General features: G+C 36.0%; 1 protein-coding gene across 6 annotated transcripts; it reads left to right on the top strand.

The window, feature by feature from the left end:
- The first annotated feature begins 1,277 nt into the window (after positions 1–1,277).
- Positions 1,278–14,985, top strand: CLEC7A (C-type lectin domain containing 7A). Of its 6 annotated transcripts, XM_008697458.2 has the most exons (6): positions 1,285–1,509; positions 3,235–3,333; positions 4,552–4,689; positions 6,041–6,192; positions 7,930–8,048; positions 14,340–14,985. In XM_008697458.2, the coding sequence occupies exons 1-6, from the start codon at positions 1,407–1,409 to the stop codon at positions 14,473–14,475; spliced, it is 747 nt and encodes a 248-aa protein (XP_008695680.1). In that variant the 5' UTR covers positions 1,285–1,406; the 3' UTR covers positions 14,476–14,985. The 6 variants fall into 6 exon arrangements, with proteins under 6 accessions (XP_008695683.1, XP_008695684.1, XP_040498084.1 ...); XM_008697461.2 differs by lacking the exon at positions 7,930–8,048 and having other exon boundaries at positions 1,278–1,509; XM_040642150.1 differs by lacking the exon at positions 3,235–3,333 and having other exon boundaries at positions 1,284–1,509.
- Positions 14,986–17,228: the final 2,243 nt, after the last annotated feature.

Raw genomic sequence — 17,228 nt, 5'->3', positions numbered from 1 at the left:
GTACCTTTCTGGTTTCCAGTAATGATAAGTGTTTTCCATATCTCATTAATTTGGGCATTTTGCATAATATTTCAGTCCCAGAATTCTCCATAAGCTGTCACACTAGTTTCTTCTCATCTTGGGGATATGTTCCAAGATGCCCAGTGGATGCTTGCCCCAAGGATAGTGCTGAACCATACACACACACACACACACACACACACACACACACACACACACATACACACTGTTTTTTTCTTCTTCCTATGCATGCATACCTATGAGATAGGCCTTGTGAAGTAGGGTTAGGCTACTATTGACTTTCTGATGATACATCAGGAGAATCATCTGCTTCCTGACCACAGTTACCTGGGGGTAACTGAAACCATGGAAAGCAAAACCACAAATATAGGGGGGACTACGTACTTATAGTATAAGTATATGAAAAGATCATGCATTTTGCAGCAAAAGTACACTTTGGTTTGATTCTTTGCTTCAATTTTTTTATTAGCTTCTTAAAACTGGCTAAGGGACTAAAATTTCTATATCTCATTTTTTTGAAAATTGAATAAATAAACTGACTGGGTGGCTCAGTCAGTTAAGCTTCTGCCTTTGGCTCAGGTCATGATCTTGAGGTCCTGGGATTGAGCCCCGCATCAGGCTCAGTGGTGAATCTACTTCTCCCTCTCCCTCTGTGATCTTTCTCACTCTCTCTCAAAATAGAAATAAATAAAATCTTTAAAAAAATAAAATAAATATATACCATATGGACTTGTTGGAACATTGAGATTGAATGAGAAAACATGTGCAATAGCTGGTACCTAGCTCAGAGTAATTGTTCAATAAATAATTACTACTTTGAATTATCAATCCCTGACAAATCCTAAAGAGATTTGTTTCTCCTCTCTGTCGTTACAACACCTCCTTATGGCATCCTTCACATACCTGTCTGTAGGTTTCCTCTATTAGGTAATGAGCTTCTTCACAGGTATCTTTTATCCCTATATCCTCAGCTCCTGCCATTTGAAAAGATGAGCATTTGATACATGTTCAGTGAATGAGCAAGTACACGAATAAATGACTGCATGTATGACTTCACGTTTCATGAATTCTTTCTTATATTTTCTTATATTTGGTCTGAAACAAAGATCTCTCTATTGTGCTGCCTTATGCTTTTCTTAAAACTCATCAGTCTTAGAAACAGGATCTAAAGGTACAAATGGGAACTTACCACAGCATGGTTTTCATTTCCTGCCTTTGGCTATATCTGGTTGGACTAGTTACTTAAGCTCGACTTGTTAAAACTCAGTAAATGACTACCCCACATGATTTGACTCATACATCCTCTTTTGTCCACAGGCAGTTGTCTTAAGAAAAGAGAGGGAAGAGCTCTCAAATGCTGTGTCAGTCAGGAACTCAGTAGAACAATGGAATCCCGTTCTGAGGTAGAAAATTTGGATGAAGATGGTTATACTCAATTAGACTTCCACTCTCAAGGCATCACTGGGAGACCTGTGATCGTAAAGAAAGGTATCTTTTCTTTCTGCTTCAATGTTCTTGTTCTCATCAACTAAAACACTTCTTTGGAGAAAATTTGAGAGATTTATGATTTGTAAGCTGAAAACCTTTTAAAAGATTTTCAGAAGTCACTGAAGATATTTTGAAATATCTTTCCTCATTGCAAGCATTTGGTGACTAATTATTAGTATTTAATTTAATTATTATAATGGCAGAAAATACAATTTCTTGGGCACCTGGGTGGCTCAGTCAGTTAAGTTTCTGCCTTTGGCTCAGGTCATGATCCTAGGGTCCTGGGATCGAGTCCTGCATTGGGCTCCCTGCTCAGCGGGGAGCCTGCTTCTCCCTCTGCCTCTGCCTCTTTCTCTCTCTGTCTCTCATGAATAAATAAAATCTTAAAAAAAAAAGAAAATACAATTTCTCTGTTCTGTAGAAATAGACACTCCAGCAGTAAGAAACTGTAAATAAGTGTGATGAAATGCAAAGATGTAAGAATTTCAGTAGGAGTGACTTGCTTGTTTAGTAGAAAAGAGTAAATCATAGAATGGAAGTCATGGAAACTTAAATATATACGAACAACATCAGGATGTTGGAGATAAGAAAGAGAAGAATGAAAAGAGAGAAGATAGGTGAGGGAAAAAACAAATTTGTGATTTTTGTGGTAGAGGCCAAAGGGACTTCCAAAGTCATGGGGTTTGGAATCATGAATCTAATGTGTTTTTTGGGGTAAGACATTGATTTGGATTTTTTTTTAATCAAATGGGACTCTTTTGTATACTAGTGAAAGAAAAAAATATGTGCTAGATGAAAAGATTCCATTTGCGGAACAGGAGTCTTAAATATAATAGAAAAGGAGTAAAATCTAGAGAAAGGCATTGCAAGCTCTCTCCCTTAATAGAATGAGTCATGTAGTTTCCTCTATGCTTCTCCTATTTGGCAATTCTCTGTAATGCTTTTCCTCAAAGACAGAACTATATCCTTGGTGCAGTGGTATTAACATAAAATGAGTTTCTTGTTATCAAGAGAAAGATTATTCATAAGTTTTGACATGAGAATTTGGTCTCTTCTGCTTTATGGAAACTCATATTGCACAACTATTTTCCCTTTATCACTTATGCAATTCTTTTCTTGCTCAACCAGTTGAGGAGGTCTAGAAAAATTGGATGATGCAAGATGTAGGGAGGCAGGTGTATGTTTCTACGTATTTGTTGACAAACAGTGAGTTACGTATATCGTGCTAGTAGCCTCTAGAGTAGATGCTTTTATGTGTTAGCTCATTTAGTTCCCACAATGATCCTCTGAGGTATTATTACCCCAATTTTCCACAAAGAGAAATGAATAAACAGAGGGAGTAATTCACCCAAGGCTATGCAACAAATAAGTGAAAAGAGAAGGTTGTCCTCAGTAACCGGGGCTATTTCCCCTAAAGTGAGCTGTCTTCTATAAAAATGAGTGGGATTTCAGAAACTCTGGTAATGTCAGGACCATCAGTGTGAAACTGAAATTAGGAGTGTACAGATATCAGGGCACTGTGCTGAAATTATAGTTCCAGAACCTTAAAGAGGTATGCTAAATGTGAGGGAAAATTCAGATAATCCTAGATGACTAGATTATCTGCATATCAGTGATTAATGGTTCACTTTAGAATTTTCCAGATTTTGATGAACTGTATAACTGAAGTGCTCTGTGATTTATCATATTTCTTCATTTTAATTTCTGTTCCCTCTGGCTTCCTAGTAACTTGGGCTACATCTCCTCGTTGGCGTCCCATTGCTGTGACTTTGGGAATCCTATGCTTGTTAATACTGGTGATAGCTGTGGTCCTGGGTACCATGGGTGAGTATTGGTGGAGGAGATCAACAACAACAACAACAACAACAACAGGCATTTGATAAGCATTTATTATGTGCCAAGCACTCTTTAAAGAGCTTGACATGCATAATCTAATTGAATCGGTATATTAACCCCATTGAATCAGTGCTATTAATACTCATTTTACTTGTAAGAGAAGTGAGAGGTGGGGAGGTGTATTTGATTTTCTAGGGCCATAAACTAGTTAGTGGTAAGGCCATGATTAGAAATTTAGGCAATCTGACTGAAAAAATGCATACTCTCTCTCTCTCTTTTTTTTTAGAGAGGGAGAGAGAGCCCGTGAAAGTGGGGGAGGGGCAGAGGGAGAGATTCTCAAGCAGGCTCCACACTCAGCACACAGCCGGACATGGGGCTCCATCTCATGACCCGTAGATCATGACCTGAGCTGAAATCAAGAGTCAGAGGCTTAACTGACTAAGTCACTCAGGCACTTCTAAAAAATGCATACTCTTAACTATATTGCTCTATTTTCCTTGAATAGCTGATTTTAAAGCTGTGAAATTCCCAAGATACATTAAAGGAAGGAAACCAGTGGAGGTGAAGAAGAAAGTATAATATGGTGTTTATCTTCCTAATGAAATAAATTCTCTAAAAAGACTATGAACTATTGTTATGAATCTCATGATTTAAGGAAATTGATCTTTAATCTAAACTCTTCTGAATAATATCAGGGATTAACTGAGGTACTTACTAAGTAGACATTTTGTGTTGGGTGAATGAATTCCTTTAGATTTTGTATCTCACACGTTCTATTGTCAATAAGGTATTATTTGCCTTCAGAGTCTTCTCAAGGAGCTCTCATTTTTAAATAACAGAAGAAAGATAGAATATTTATTACTATTTCAAATCTATCATGGCTCCAATTGATGGTATTACATGTGCCTCTTGCTTTCTCTTCCATACTCTTTGTTCTCTATCTGCTTTGTTTTTCTCCTTTTTACTACACCTTCATGGAAGTAATAATTTCTTTCCATCTATTTATCTATCATCTATTCTATCATATATCATCTATCTATCTCTCATCTATTTCTACCTCTCAATTAGCAATGTGTTATCTATTTATCATTAATGAAAAATATATCCCTTTGTATTCCAACAAAAATATGGATTTTGGAATTATAATTTTAAATATAGTAGAATGACTTTTTTTTCTGTCACTATAATTGTTGTTGGTATATGAAGCCATTTGGAGATCCAATTCAGGGAGCAACCCATTGAAGAATGACAACTTTCCATCAAGAAATAAAGAGAACCACAGTCAACCCACACAATCATCTTTAGAAGACCATGTGGCTCCTACCAAGGCTCCCACAACCACAGGCAAGGGCAGGATTAAAAGATGAATGGAACCCTTTACCCAGGAAAGTTAATTACTGGGGCTAAGGCCTGGAGTAGGGTGGGTAAAGACAGTACTTTTACATACAAGGATTATGCATTCAAGGAATGAACACATCAGTATTATCTCAGTAAAATATGCCCCTGTCATATATACAATAAAGTGATATAAACATCCCATGCATTTGGGCAACCATTTCTAAGTTAGATTTTTTTCTTCAAATCACTAATGAATTGGTCACTTTCTCTATTTTTTTAAAGATTTTATTTATTTACTTGACAGAGAGAGAGAGCGAGAGAGGGAACACAAGCAAGGGGAGTGGGAGAGGGAGAAGCATGCTTTCCGCAGATCAGAGAGCCTGATGCGGGGCTCGATTCCAGGACCCTGGGATCATGACCTGAGCCAAAGGCAGAAGCTTAATGGCTGAGCCACCCAGGTGCCCCCGAATAGATCACTTTCTACGGGATTGATCACTACTCTCCTACCTCTGTAGGAGATTGTATAATTTGATGCAGAGCAAAGAAATGTGTTCTCCCACCTTTGAGAATTGACATTTTAAAGTACCATAGATAGAATAGGAAACTGGGTGTCAGAAAGGAAGAAAGGGAGAGAAAAGGAAAGAAGGGAAAATGTGCTAAGAATTAAGAATTGCATGTGAACTAAATATATACAAAAGACATAGACGTAATAGATACATTCCTGAAAACTCTGGTTTTATTTGTTTTTCTTTAATCATACAATATCATTACTTTTATTACAATTTTATATACACTTGACCTTTATTTTTCATTGTATCATAATTGACTATGATAATATTTTGACTTCAATTTTCCATCTCTGGACCCATATCTTCTCACTATTTGTATCAAGTAGCTAAAGACACAAAGCAGCAATACTCTATAATGTGAATAATTGCTCTTATATGTTTCTCATTAGGAAAGTTGCATTCTTAAATGGATCTCAAATTTTAAAATAAGTTAACATGAAATTACTGTATATCTTGAAGATTGATTTTGAGTTCATTTATTTTAAGAATTATCATGAAGAAAGGGAGTTCTGGACTAAAGGTGAAAGCATAGAAGACAGGTTAAGAAGTAAAAGAGGGTTGACTATCTAAAACATTGTTTATAGCTAATTCATTCTTAAATTTTAAATGAATGAAGGGATTTCAAAGTGGTCTCTTCTATAAAAATCATTCCCTATTATTTGAACAGAAAATGGAATATATTACTTGCAGTTCATTGATTATTAAGTATTATTGGGATGAATGGTGTTTGCACTGAAAGAGCAAATCGGTATGTTATGAACCTCATTGTATTTACCTTTCATTTCCAGGAGCTTTTTCCAGCTCTTGTCCTCCTAATTGGATCATACATAAGAACAACTGTTATCTATTTAGCACATCATTAGCTTCCTGGAATAGAAGTAAAAGACAATGCTCTCAACTGCACTCTGACCTCCTGAAGATAGACAGTGCAGAAGAACTGGTAAGTGTAGACTCCAGTTATAATTACCTGTGGTCTATATTGAGCAGAAACATAGAGGTAGATTCCAGGTAATGACAATTTTCTCTAAGAGAGGGCACCTGGGTGGCTCAGTCGGTTAAGTGTCTGCCTTAGGCTCATGATCCCAGGGTCCTGGGATGGGGCCCCCCATCGGGCTCCCTACTCAGAGAGGAGTTATCCCCTTCCCACTGCCCATCCCCCTGTTCGTGCTCTCTCTCTCTCTCTCTAACACACTCTCCCTCTGTCTCTCTCAAATAGATAAATAAAATCTTATAAAAAATTTTCCCTAAGAGAAAGTCATATTTAGTAGTCTCCATAATTATAATAACAGCTTGTATTGAGTAAAATATGCTTTTAATTAGTTCAAAAAATAAATATTTTCAGTTTATTTTTTTAAAGATTTTATTTATTTTATTTTATATATAGAGAGAGTGTGTACATGAGGCGGGGAGGGGGACAGAGGGAGAGATCGAATCTCAGGAAGACTCTGCACTGAGTGCAGAGCCTGATGCAGGTCTCAATCTCATGACCTTGAGATCTGGACCTGAGCCAAAACCAAGAGTCAGATGCTTAACCATCTGCACCACCCGGTGTGTTTTACTTTAAAGCAAATCTATTCAAATACACTCTAAGTTTGCATGACTATAACAATCAGGCCACTACTCATTTTTGTGGGTTTGGATTTCAATTCTTAAATTTGATAGAGTAAAATAGAAAATTCTCCACCTTGTCATCATTATCATCAAGGAAAATAGCAGTAATAATATACATTTATAAATCATCTACTCCTTGCAAGATACTGGGAAAGGCAAAGAGGTTTAAAAAGTAACCTTGCTATTTCAATGCTTATATAGTTTGTAAGAAGAAAGAAACGGCTGCTAAAAGTTAAATATCTGGTATTGGCAATCAATGACATACGAATTTAAAGAGAGATCCCTGGATATATAAAGTTTTACAGAAAAAGTGGGAGTTATAATGCATCATGAATGAAGGGTAGAACTCAGTTGGTCTATAAGAAGGGATTAATAGTCAGGAAACACTTTACACTATAAATCTAAACAATCTGTAACTCCTACATTTACTTTCACTTCCTTTCAACTTTTGTGTTTCTGTCCTGCCTTACCCTACAGTTGTAGTTTGCATGAAAATGAACGGAAGTAGATTGTGGCAAAGAAAGGGAATGACAATGGAAGTCTGTCTGGCTTTCTGATGTTCCTGTCATTTGTCAAATGTCATCATTAAACCTCAAATTACTTATTCATAAAACATGAAGTGGAACTAAGTTATTTTTATATTTTTATCTAACTCTGCAAAGCATTTCTTGACAAAAGTGTTATAAATTCATATATTCAATTTGAGAAGATAGTGGCCTGTTGTCCATGAAAATTGCCTTGGGGCTCTGTCATTCTTGGATCTTGTCAGACCAGTTGCATGGAGGCATTATAATTTTGACATTATGGATCTATTCTTTATTGGAAAATTAAACAATAAAGACTCTGAAGAAATGAAATATCCTTTTTGAGACGCTCAATGGCATTCAGTAATTGGCACTCGTCTCTAGGTTGATGCCAGTATACGCATGCGTTCTTCACCAAGGTGATTCAATATGTTGTCCCTTTCTCAATGTCTGTAAGACTCTCTCCATCTTTTTATCTCTATCATCTCTGCCTCACTCTCTGTGACTCTTTGACATGCATTTGTTTTTATGCTTTTCTACAGGACTTTATAGTAAGGCAAATGTCTTCTCGACCTGATAATTCATTCTGGATAGGACTTTCTCGCCAGCAGACTGAAGGACCATGGCTCTGGGAGGATGGCTCAGTGTTCTCCTCTAACTTGTAAGTATCTGGAAAGACAAAAAACTTCACACCCTTTCTCAGAAAGATAAGAGCGTGCCAAGCCGTTAAGAATCTGATTTGTGGGCCATTTATAAAAATGAGAGAAAGAGAAATGGTGAAGGAAAGAGAAAAAGAGTGAATCAGGAAAAAAAGAAAAGAGGGTAGAGAAGAACTTTACGGTCAAAAGGAGCTGAGTGGTCATCTAGTGCTGTCAACACAAATGTTCCTCAGCTTTCTTACCAGGAGAACACCTGGCACCTGTTGGAAGCAGTCCAGTTAGGAGTCATCCCTGTTACTGTAAAACTGTGGTGAAGAGCATGGGCTTTGGAGTCAGTTCTCAGCTTGAGACAATGATTGGCCCACTCCCTGTGTGAAATTGGATAAGTTGTTCAACCTACCTGAGCGCCTCTTTCCTCATCTGTAAATGAAAATAAAAATAATATCTATCTGTTGGGATTTTAAGAGAAAGGAGATAAAAGCCAAATCACTTAGCATAGTCTCCTGCACTTAGTAAATGTGTGACACATGCTATTGTTAATTTTGAAAGCAACCACATTTCACACTTTATAAAGTACTTTTAAACATATTTCTCATTTGCATAATTATAAATTTTCCCTTATTGTGTGTGGATCAGCGGCTAGGGTTCTTTAGGGAAGAAGATCTGTATAGATCTCCTATTGGTTCTGAAGAACCCTGACTGATCACACACAATGAGGAATAATTGATACATGGAGACTTATTGTGAGGAATTGGCTCACATGATTATGGAGGCCTGCGGTCCCCACCTGGGGTTCTAAATTCCCTTCAGGTACGAAGGGCTGGGAAACAGGGGAGCTAATGGTATAAAAGCCAGGGTTCAGGTAGAAAAAGATGAACTACACTGAGACGTCTCAGCTCACAAAGTGAGGCAGGAAAAGGCAAAGTCCTCCTTCTGAGGTCTTTTTGTTCTATTTAAGCCTTCAGTGGATTGGATGACGCCCACCCCCATTGGGGTGGGCAATCTACTTTCCTGTGTCTACTGATACAAATGCTAATTTTACCCAGAAACACCCTCAAGATATAATTAAAAATAATGTTGAATCTGGGTGTGGCTGGTCAAGTCAACACATAAAATGAACCATCACAAAGTGTTGAAGTCTTCCTCATTGTAATTGTCATTTATTTTCTTTTTCATATCTGAAAAATATGAAATTATATTCTCCTAAGTTTCTATTATTACTGTGTGTACATATGTGCAAGTGTCTGTTTTTTTGTTTGTTTGTTTGTTTGTTTTCCCATTATTCTCAGTAGGTGTGTTTTCCGATTCAATTTCTCTCTTCAAAGAAAGAACTTTTAGGCATTGTGGATTCTCTCTCTCTTTCCTCTGTGTCCTTTTTTTTTTTTAATTTTTTATTTATTTCAGTTCTCATCTTTATTACTTTTTTCCATTTAATTTCTTTGTGTTGACTTTGCTATTCTCTCTCTGATTTCTTGTATGAACATTTGACTCCTGAAATTCCCCTTTCTTTTCATCAAATATGTTCATTTAAGACTATAATTTTAGGGGCCGCCTGGGTGGCTCAGTCGTTAAGCGTCTGCCTTCGGCTCAGGGCGTGATCCCGGCGTTCTGGGATCGAGCCCCACATCAGGCTCCTCCGCTATGAGCCTGCTTCTTTCTCTCCCACTCCCCCTGCTTGTGTTCCCTCTCTCGCCGGCTGTCTCTCTCTCTGTCAAATAAATAAATAAAATCTTAAAAAAGAAAAAGACTATAATTTTAAACTATTTTTATTGTCATTCAGTTCAAAATATATTCTAATTTCCATTTTGAGTTGTTCTTTGACCTATGAGTTACTTAGAAATGCATTTCATTTCTTAATTTATAAATATCTCTGTATTTATAATTATCCCTTTGCTTTAGGTTTCAGCTTAATTTCATTGTGGTCAGAGAACATATTCCATGTGATTGCAGTTCTTTGACTTTTATCTGTTTCTTCTTCCCCTACTGAGAAAAGTATACTAAAATCTCCCACTGTGATTCTACTTACAATTCTGTAACTATTTTGATGTGCTGATGCCGTATTACTAGGTATATATAGATTTAGAATTTTTATACTGTACAGGTGCACAGCCCATTCAAATTACTTTTTCTTTTTTGTCTTTCCTCTTTTTGAACTGTTTAATAATTCTATGATTCCATTTTTTCTTATTTTAATTTAGAATTTACTCTTACTAATTTTTTTGTAGTTGCTCTAAAGATTACAACACGTATTCTTCACTCATCAAAGTCTAGTATTAATTGTTTTATAATGTTCTTCCTGGGCAATATAAAAATATATTAGAATATTTCTTTTTTTTTTTAAGATTTTTTAAATTTATTTATTCGACAGAGATAGAGATAGCCAGTGAGAGAGAGAACACAAGCAGAGGAAGTGGGAGAGGAAGAAGCAGGCTCATAGTGGAGGAGCCTGATGCGGGGCTCGATCCCATAACGCCGGGATCACGCCCTGAGCCGAAGGCAGACGCTCAACCGCTGTGCCACCCAGGCGCCCCTAGAATATTTCTTTACTCTGTGTACTCCCTCTCCAATATGCATGCTATTATTTTTGTGCACTTTAATGCTCTCACATCTTTTCCCACATTTTAAATCTCTACAATTGGCACCTGTCTTACAACTGCTGGCCTTTTATGATCACTGTAGGTCTGAACTGAAGTTGAGCCCTCTCACGAAGGATTAGTGTTTGCTTCTGCCAGTCAAAGAGAGGCACCACAAACCTGAGATTACTAAAACACTCCGCTTGTTTTTTTGTTTTGTTTTGTTTTTTTGAATACCCTGATATTATAGATTCAGATGGAAGAACTGTGTAACTCCCAGCCCGTGGTTCAACTTCTCAGGGGATGTAATTTTTTCCTGTCATCTTCCACTTGGTGGCAAGATTGAGACATGCACTTCTCACCGTTACTCTTTCTGGGTGTAGTTTTAGTTTTCATTTATTCCTACACCAGAAGAGTCCTTTGTTCTCCAGCTTCTGCAGGGTTTTCTACTAAATTCCCATCTTAGATGAATTTATTTCACAGTGTTAGTTAAATAAATAGTCTCTCAACAATTGTTGGCATCTCAGATTCAGTAAAAAATCTAGCCCTAGAAAACAGTAGATGTGTAGATTTATATAGAATTCATTTAGACTTTTCCAAGTGTTTATGGTTTGCGTTGCTTCTGATTTATTTCTGCCTCTCCTACCTTCCACTTCAACCATTTTCCTTAAACCTGAACAATACTCTACTATTTGCTTTAGAGTGGAAAGTTTAGAGTTTAATTCTCTGTGTCTAAAACTGTTTTTATTTCAACTTTTCTAAAAGAATATTTTCTTTGAGTATAAAATTAGAAATGTGTAGTTTGTTTCTCTCAGCCACTCAAAGATATTGTTACAATGTTTTCATATTTTTATTACTGTTTTTGAAAGGTCAGCTGTTTGAAGGTAATATATGTTTTAAATCTGGTGCCTTTTTTCAGCTTCGGAAAATTCTCAGCTAACTTGCTTCAAATGTTGTTTCCACCCTATCTTTCTTCCCTTCTTCTGGGATTCCAGTTATATACATTATAGACCCATTCACAGCACTCTATATGTTTTGTTTTTTTAATCCTTTATCCTTTTTTCTTTATATGTTTACTTCTCATCTATCTTCCATTTCACTGTTGTTGTTGTTTTTTTTTCTCATCTGTGGCTAATGTGGTGTTAAAAGCCTCCATTAAGTTTTTAATTTTGTTTAGTGAATTTTTCAGTTCTATAATTTCAATTTGGTTCTTTGTCAAATCTACTCTGTCACTATTTATAATTGTTAGCTTTCTTCCAACATTTTCAAATTTATCTTTTAATTTCTAGATTATGCTGAATATAGTTGTTATAACATTTGTGTTTGATAATTCCAATGTCTTATACTCATGTATGTCTGTTTCTATTATGTTTTTCTCCTATTACTCATTCATGTTGATTTTCTTATATGTCTGATTATTTTGTTATTATTTTTTAACATTTTACTTCCAGTATAATTAACATACAGCATTTTATTCGTTTCAGGTGTGCAATATTGTGATTCATTAATTCTATCTTACTCAATGTTCCTCATGATAAATATACTCTTTAATCCCCATCACCTATTTCACCCATTTCCCCACCCACCTTCTCTTTGGTAACCATTTGTTTGTGCTCTATACTTAAGAGTCTGTTTTTTGGTTTGTCTCTTTTTTCCTTTGTTCATTTGTTTTTTTTCCCCTTAAATTTCACATGAGTGAAATCATATCGTATTTGTCTTTCTCTGATTCACTCATTTCGCTTGACATTATACTCTCTAGCTCCATGTTATTGCAAATGGTAAGATTTCATTCTTTTTTTTAAAGCTGAATAATATTCCATTGTATATATATATACCCCCTCTTCGTTATCCATTCATCTATCGTTGGTCACTTAGGCTGCTTCCATAATTTGGCTACTGTAAATAAAACTGCAATAAACATAGGGGTGCATATATCTCTTTAAGTTAGTGCTTTCATATTCTTTAGTTAAATACCCAGTAGTGTGATTACGAGATACTAGGGTAGTTCTATTTCTTATTTTTTGAGGAACTCCATACCGTTTTCCATGTGGCTGCACCAGTTACATTCCCACCAATAGTGTAAGAAGTTTCCTTTTTCCCCCACATCTTCAACACTTGTTTCTTAAATTTTTGATTTTAGCCACTCTGATAGGTGTGAGGTGATATCTCACTGTGGTTTTGATTTGCATTTCCCTGATGATGAGTGTTATTGAACATCTTTTCATGTGTCTGTTGGCCATCTGGATGTCTTCGTTGGAGAAATGTCCGTTCATGTCTCCGTGCCCAATTTTTAATCAGATAATTTGTTTTTTATGCCTGATTATTTTTGATAGTGTGCTTAACATTATTATGTTAAATGTTTGTAGAATTAATTTGAAATTTACAGAGTGGATTTTTATTTGCTTCTGATAGGCATTATTTGGGTGTGAATAATATAAACTTCTGAGCAAGATCACATTTTGATTTAAAACACCACTTAACTATTTCACTTCCACCAGCCCAAGCATAGTGAATTTGTTAACAATTTTGACAAAATATATGTCCTACTTTTTTATAGCACTTGTTTATCTTGAGTTTTCTTTCGCTATTTAAACAAATATATGACTAGTGGACTCTTTCTAAAATCACAAAAGTGGGCCCAAATTGACATTTTGATGTTAGTAGGCCTTGGTTTCCTGGGTGGCAGTAATTTAATGTGGCTCTGTCCATACCCAAAAAAACTCTTGAACATCAAGGAAAACTTTTAGAGAACATCTGTCAGAATTCTCCCTGAGGCCTGAATCAAAGTTGTTTTATGCTTTTAGCCTAGTCACACAAGATGAAGAGTACCAGTCCATAGCCTTTACAGTGAAGATCAGTGTTGCCTTTTAAGCTTGACTAATTAACACTGCTCCTTCAGGATGCTGAAGAGCAAATAGAACAGAGCCCTACTCCCACTTACCCATTATAATTATCATAATTGTCTATCACTGTATTGTAATAAATTCTGTCTTCAGAATGCATCAAAATATATAATGCTATTTTCCCTGCCTTTAAATGGCCTTGATATCTATGATTCTTCATTTATTTTTTTAAAAGATTTTATTTATTTATTTATTTATTTATTTGAGAGAGAGAGAAAGAGAGGGAGAGCACTGAGGGAGAGTGAGAGGGAGAAGCAAACTCCCTGCTGAGGAGGGGAACTGATGCAGGACTCAATCCCAGGACCCTGGGATCATGACCTGAGCCGAAGGCAGATGCTTAACTGACTGAGACACCCAGGTGCCCCTATGATTCTTTAGTTAGTTCTAGATACTTTTCAATAATAACTCATCTGCTTGGTCTACTCACTAAATATACACAAAGATAATTTCACTAGCCTGTTGTTTTATTGATAAATATACTTCTAGGTAAGAGGTTGAAAGATAAGTAAAGAACTGTCTATAGAATACTATATGATTTTTCTCATTTGTTAGGAACTTTATTTAATTTTATGTGACTAGTAGTATTTTTCTTTAAAAATTTTTGAGTCATTTTTATGCCTTAATTATGAAGGCCCTTTTGTTACCATTTGAGAACTAACGCAATCTAAATTCAAATTTCCTTTTCCAATAACATAACCACTTAGAAACTCTTCTCACCAAATCCTTACCAATATCCTTGCCAATTTATTTTAGCATTATGTAGACAGTGGACAGTATTTCTTACATTTGTTTTAATTGCCTCATTATATTTTAACAGGTTTCAAATCAGAAGCACAGAAGCCCAAGAAAACTCATCTCACAATTGTGTGTGGATTCACCTGTCAATAATTTATGACCAACTTTGTAGTGTGCCCTCATACAGTATTTGTGAGAAGAAGTTGTCAATAAAATGATGGAGATGTTGGTGTGGAAGAGCAGAGGGAAGTACGTAAAGTAAGAAGGGCAGAAAACAAAACAGAAAAGAGAGATCTTTGAGGTCAAAATAACTGTTGAAAATATCAAAAGAGCTCAGCCAACTTTAATCTTATTTGAAAATGGAGAAGCTATGATTCTGCACTTACCAACTGAATGGGCAGGCCAGTATTAGGTTGTAGTTAATAGAGCCCTAAAAATGGACTCAGGTCAGCTGAACTTAAATTTTCATTCTACCACTGACTTAATATTAACATGGAATTAGCCATAAAACCTTGGTGTTTCAAGAAGATCTTTATTTTTGGGTCTACTAGAATTGCTTTTTGTCCTTAAAAAATGCTCCCGGAGTACACATGATGTGTTTCCATGATGTGTTCCTCCATATCTAATAGTGTATCAGACACAGGTGGAAGGCAAAATGAGGAAATGAAAAAAATATCTTCACTACAATCAGAGCTATTTTAGTATTTTGTTCACCAATATGGTTATGATAAAAAAAAATCATGAAAAAGCAGCAACTCCATCTCTTTCTTTTCTCCCCTCAGTTAAATAGCCCAGAGAATATGTCTGCCACATCTGTGACAAATAAGATCTTGTATAATGTGGAATAGTATCGTAACTGCTCTTATAAGAAAGTGTTCTCCTTTTTAAATACTATTAATCAAAAAAGATCTGGTAATGAATATAGAAAAAAAAAAAACCCAACAACAAAGCAAAACAATCCAGGGGGCCTGGGTGGCGAAGTTGGTTGAGTATCCAATTCTTTTTTTTTTTTTTTTAAAGATTTTATTTATTTATTTGACACAGAGAGAGAGACAGCTAGCGAGAGAGGGAACACGAGCAGGGGGAGTGGGAGAGGAAGAGGCAGGCTCTCAGCGGAGGAGACCGATGTGGGACTCAATCCCATAATGCCAGGATCATGCCCTGAGCCGAAGGCAGACGCTTAATGACTGCGCTACCCAGGCGCCCTGAGTATCCAATTCTTAATTTTGGTTGGGGTGATGATCTCAGGATCCTGAGATTGAGCCCCATGTCAGGCTCCATGCTCAGCGTGGAGTCTGCTGGGGTTCTTCCTCTCCCCCACCCACTGACCCTCCCCCTGTGCATGCATGTTCTCTAAATAAATAAATAAATAAAATCTTAAACAAAAACCAAAAAACAATCCTGTCACTGAGGTATTAACATTCTGGAAGGCAAAACATGTCTTACTATTTTTTATGCTTACTGTTTTGCAGTTTTTAGCAATTTTTCAATAATTACCGTTAAAAGGTATTATTGGAACATTTCCTCATAGGATGATTTGTCTCTTATTTTCTCTTACATTTTCCCCCAGTGCTGTTTTTATTTCCAAAGGGGACTTCCATATTATTGGAGAGGGTGTTATAGCCTTCCCATGGTTATTAACATGTGAAGAGAAATTGCGTCAAGTTCATTGGATTTTTCGCTTTAAAATGATTAATTTTATGTTATGTGAATTTCATTGTAATAAAAAAATTATAATCAAAGAACTTTGGCCTCCAAATGCCGTGTGTAGTAAACATTATCACAATATGCCCTCTCCCTATCAGAAAATGATCATGAATTTGGCACTTCGGCAGAGGTAGTATATAGTAGTAGTTCTATGGTAAAGAATAAATTTGGGATCTTCAGTGTTTAAAAATTGAAAAGAAGAAGATATAGAAATTTTTGGTGAAGTTTCCTAATGCCTTTTAGTATACAAACTTGTATTGTCACGGAATGAAAAGAAATTTGGAAAGGGCAAAGATAATTTGAGAGTTAAATTAAGGCGCAAGATGAGATTTTGAAGAGATACAATGTCTTAACTTTGGTTTTGGTTTGATCAGTTCCTCCTGGGTCCTGAGGATGGAGTGGATGATTTGAGGAGTCATAATCATCAAAAATAATTCCGGATGTGGAATGTCCAGCTGTACTTAGAGCAAACAACAATATTTATTATGTAAATGGGTGGTTTATGATTTAAAGATAAAAGTGTGACGATAACAAAATGATGGTAAAAAGTAAGATGCTCTAGGTTGTCCAAGCACACCATACCTAAAATACATGTTTATACCAGTTTACACGGACATGTACGTGGGAATGAACAGGAAACACATTTTTTCCAAGAGACGGAAAAGAGTAAATAGCTACTAGCTGAACTTCTGTCTAAAGAGTAAATTCAAGAAGAGTAATGATCATGCTAGAGGAAACACTTACCTGCTAGAGGACCACCATCTTCTCTGGCCTGAATTATTGCAATAATTTTCAAAGTAATCTCCCAGTGTCTGCATTTGTCCATCTAAGCTCCTTTTTCAAACATAGTGATTCTTTTAATTTTAAAACAAATCATGTCAGATCTCTACTCACAATCCGCTTGACTTCCTATGTACCTCAGAGTAAAAATAAATATAGATAAATTGAAATGAAAAAGAAAAGACCTTTTCAATTGTCTGAGCCACTTTCCTCCTTTGACCTAATCTGCTTTTCTCTTCACTCATTCCATTTAGGACACTGTTTTCTCTCTTGTTTCATAATAACTGGCATGCTTCCACCTCAGGGCCTTTGAGCTTTCTGTTCTCTTTACCTGAATATTTCTTACCCTAGATATTGCAGGACCTACTCTTGTACTTCTTTAAAGTCTCTGCACAAATATCACTTTCTTTTTTTTTTTTTTTTTTTAAGATTTTATGTATTTATTCGACAGAGATAGAGACAGCCAGAGAGAGAGGGAACACAA

Source organism: Ursus maritimus, unplaced genomic scaffold (genome assembly GCF_017311325.1).
Source record: "Ursus maritimus isolate PB19 unplaced genomic scaffold, ASM1731132v1 scaffold_26, whole genome shotgun sequence".
Taxonomy (NCBI): Eukaryota; Metazoa; Chordata; class Mammalia; order Carnivora; family Ursidae; genus Ursus; species Ursus maritimus.
The sequence above is the reverse complement of the archived record's forward strand: the minus strand, read 5'-3'. Positions and strand labels throughout refer to the sequence as shown.

Excerpts from the sequence above, each read along its gene's own strand:
- CLEC7A (XM_008697458.2), top strand. The coding sequence starts at position 1,407 with ATGGAATCCCGTTCTGAGGTAGAAAATTTGGATGAAGATGGTTATACT. Across the intron at positions 1,510-3,234 it reads ACCTGTGATCGTAAAGAAAG|TAACTTGGGCTACATCTCCT; the intron begins GTATCTTTTCTT and ends CTGGCTTCCTAG. Across the intron at positions 3,334-4,551 it reads TGTGGTCCTGGGTACCATGG|CCATTTGGAGATCCAATTCA; the intron begins GTGAGTATTGGT and ends TGGTATATGAAG.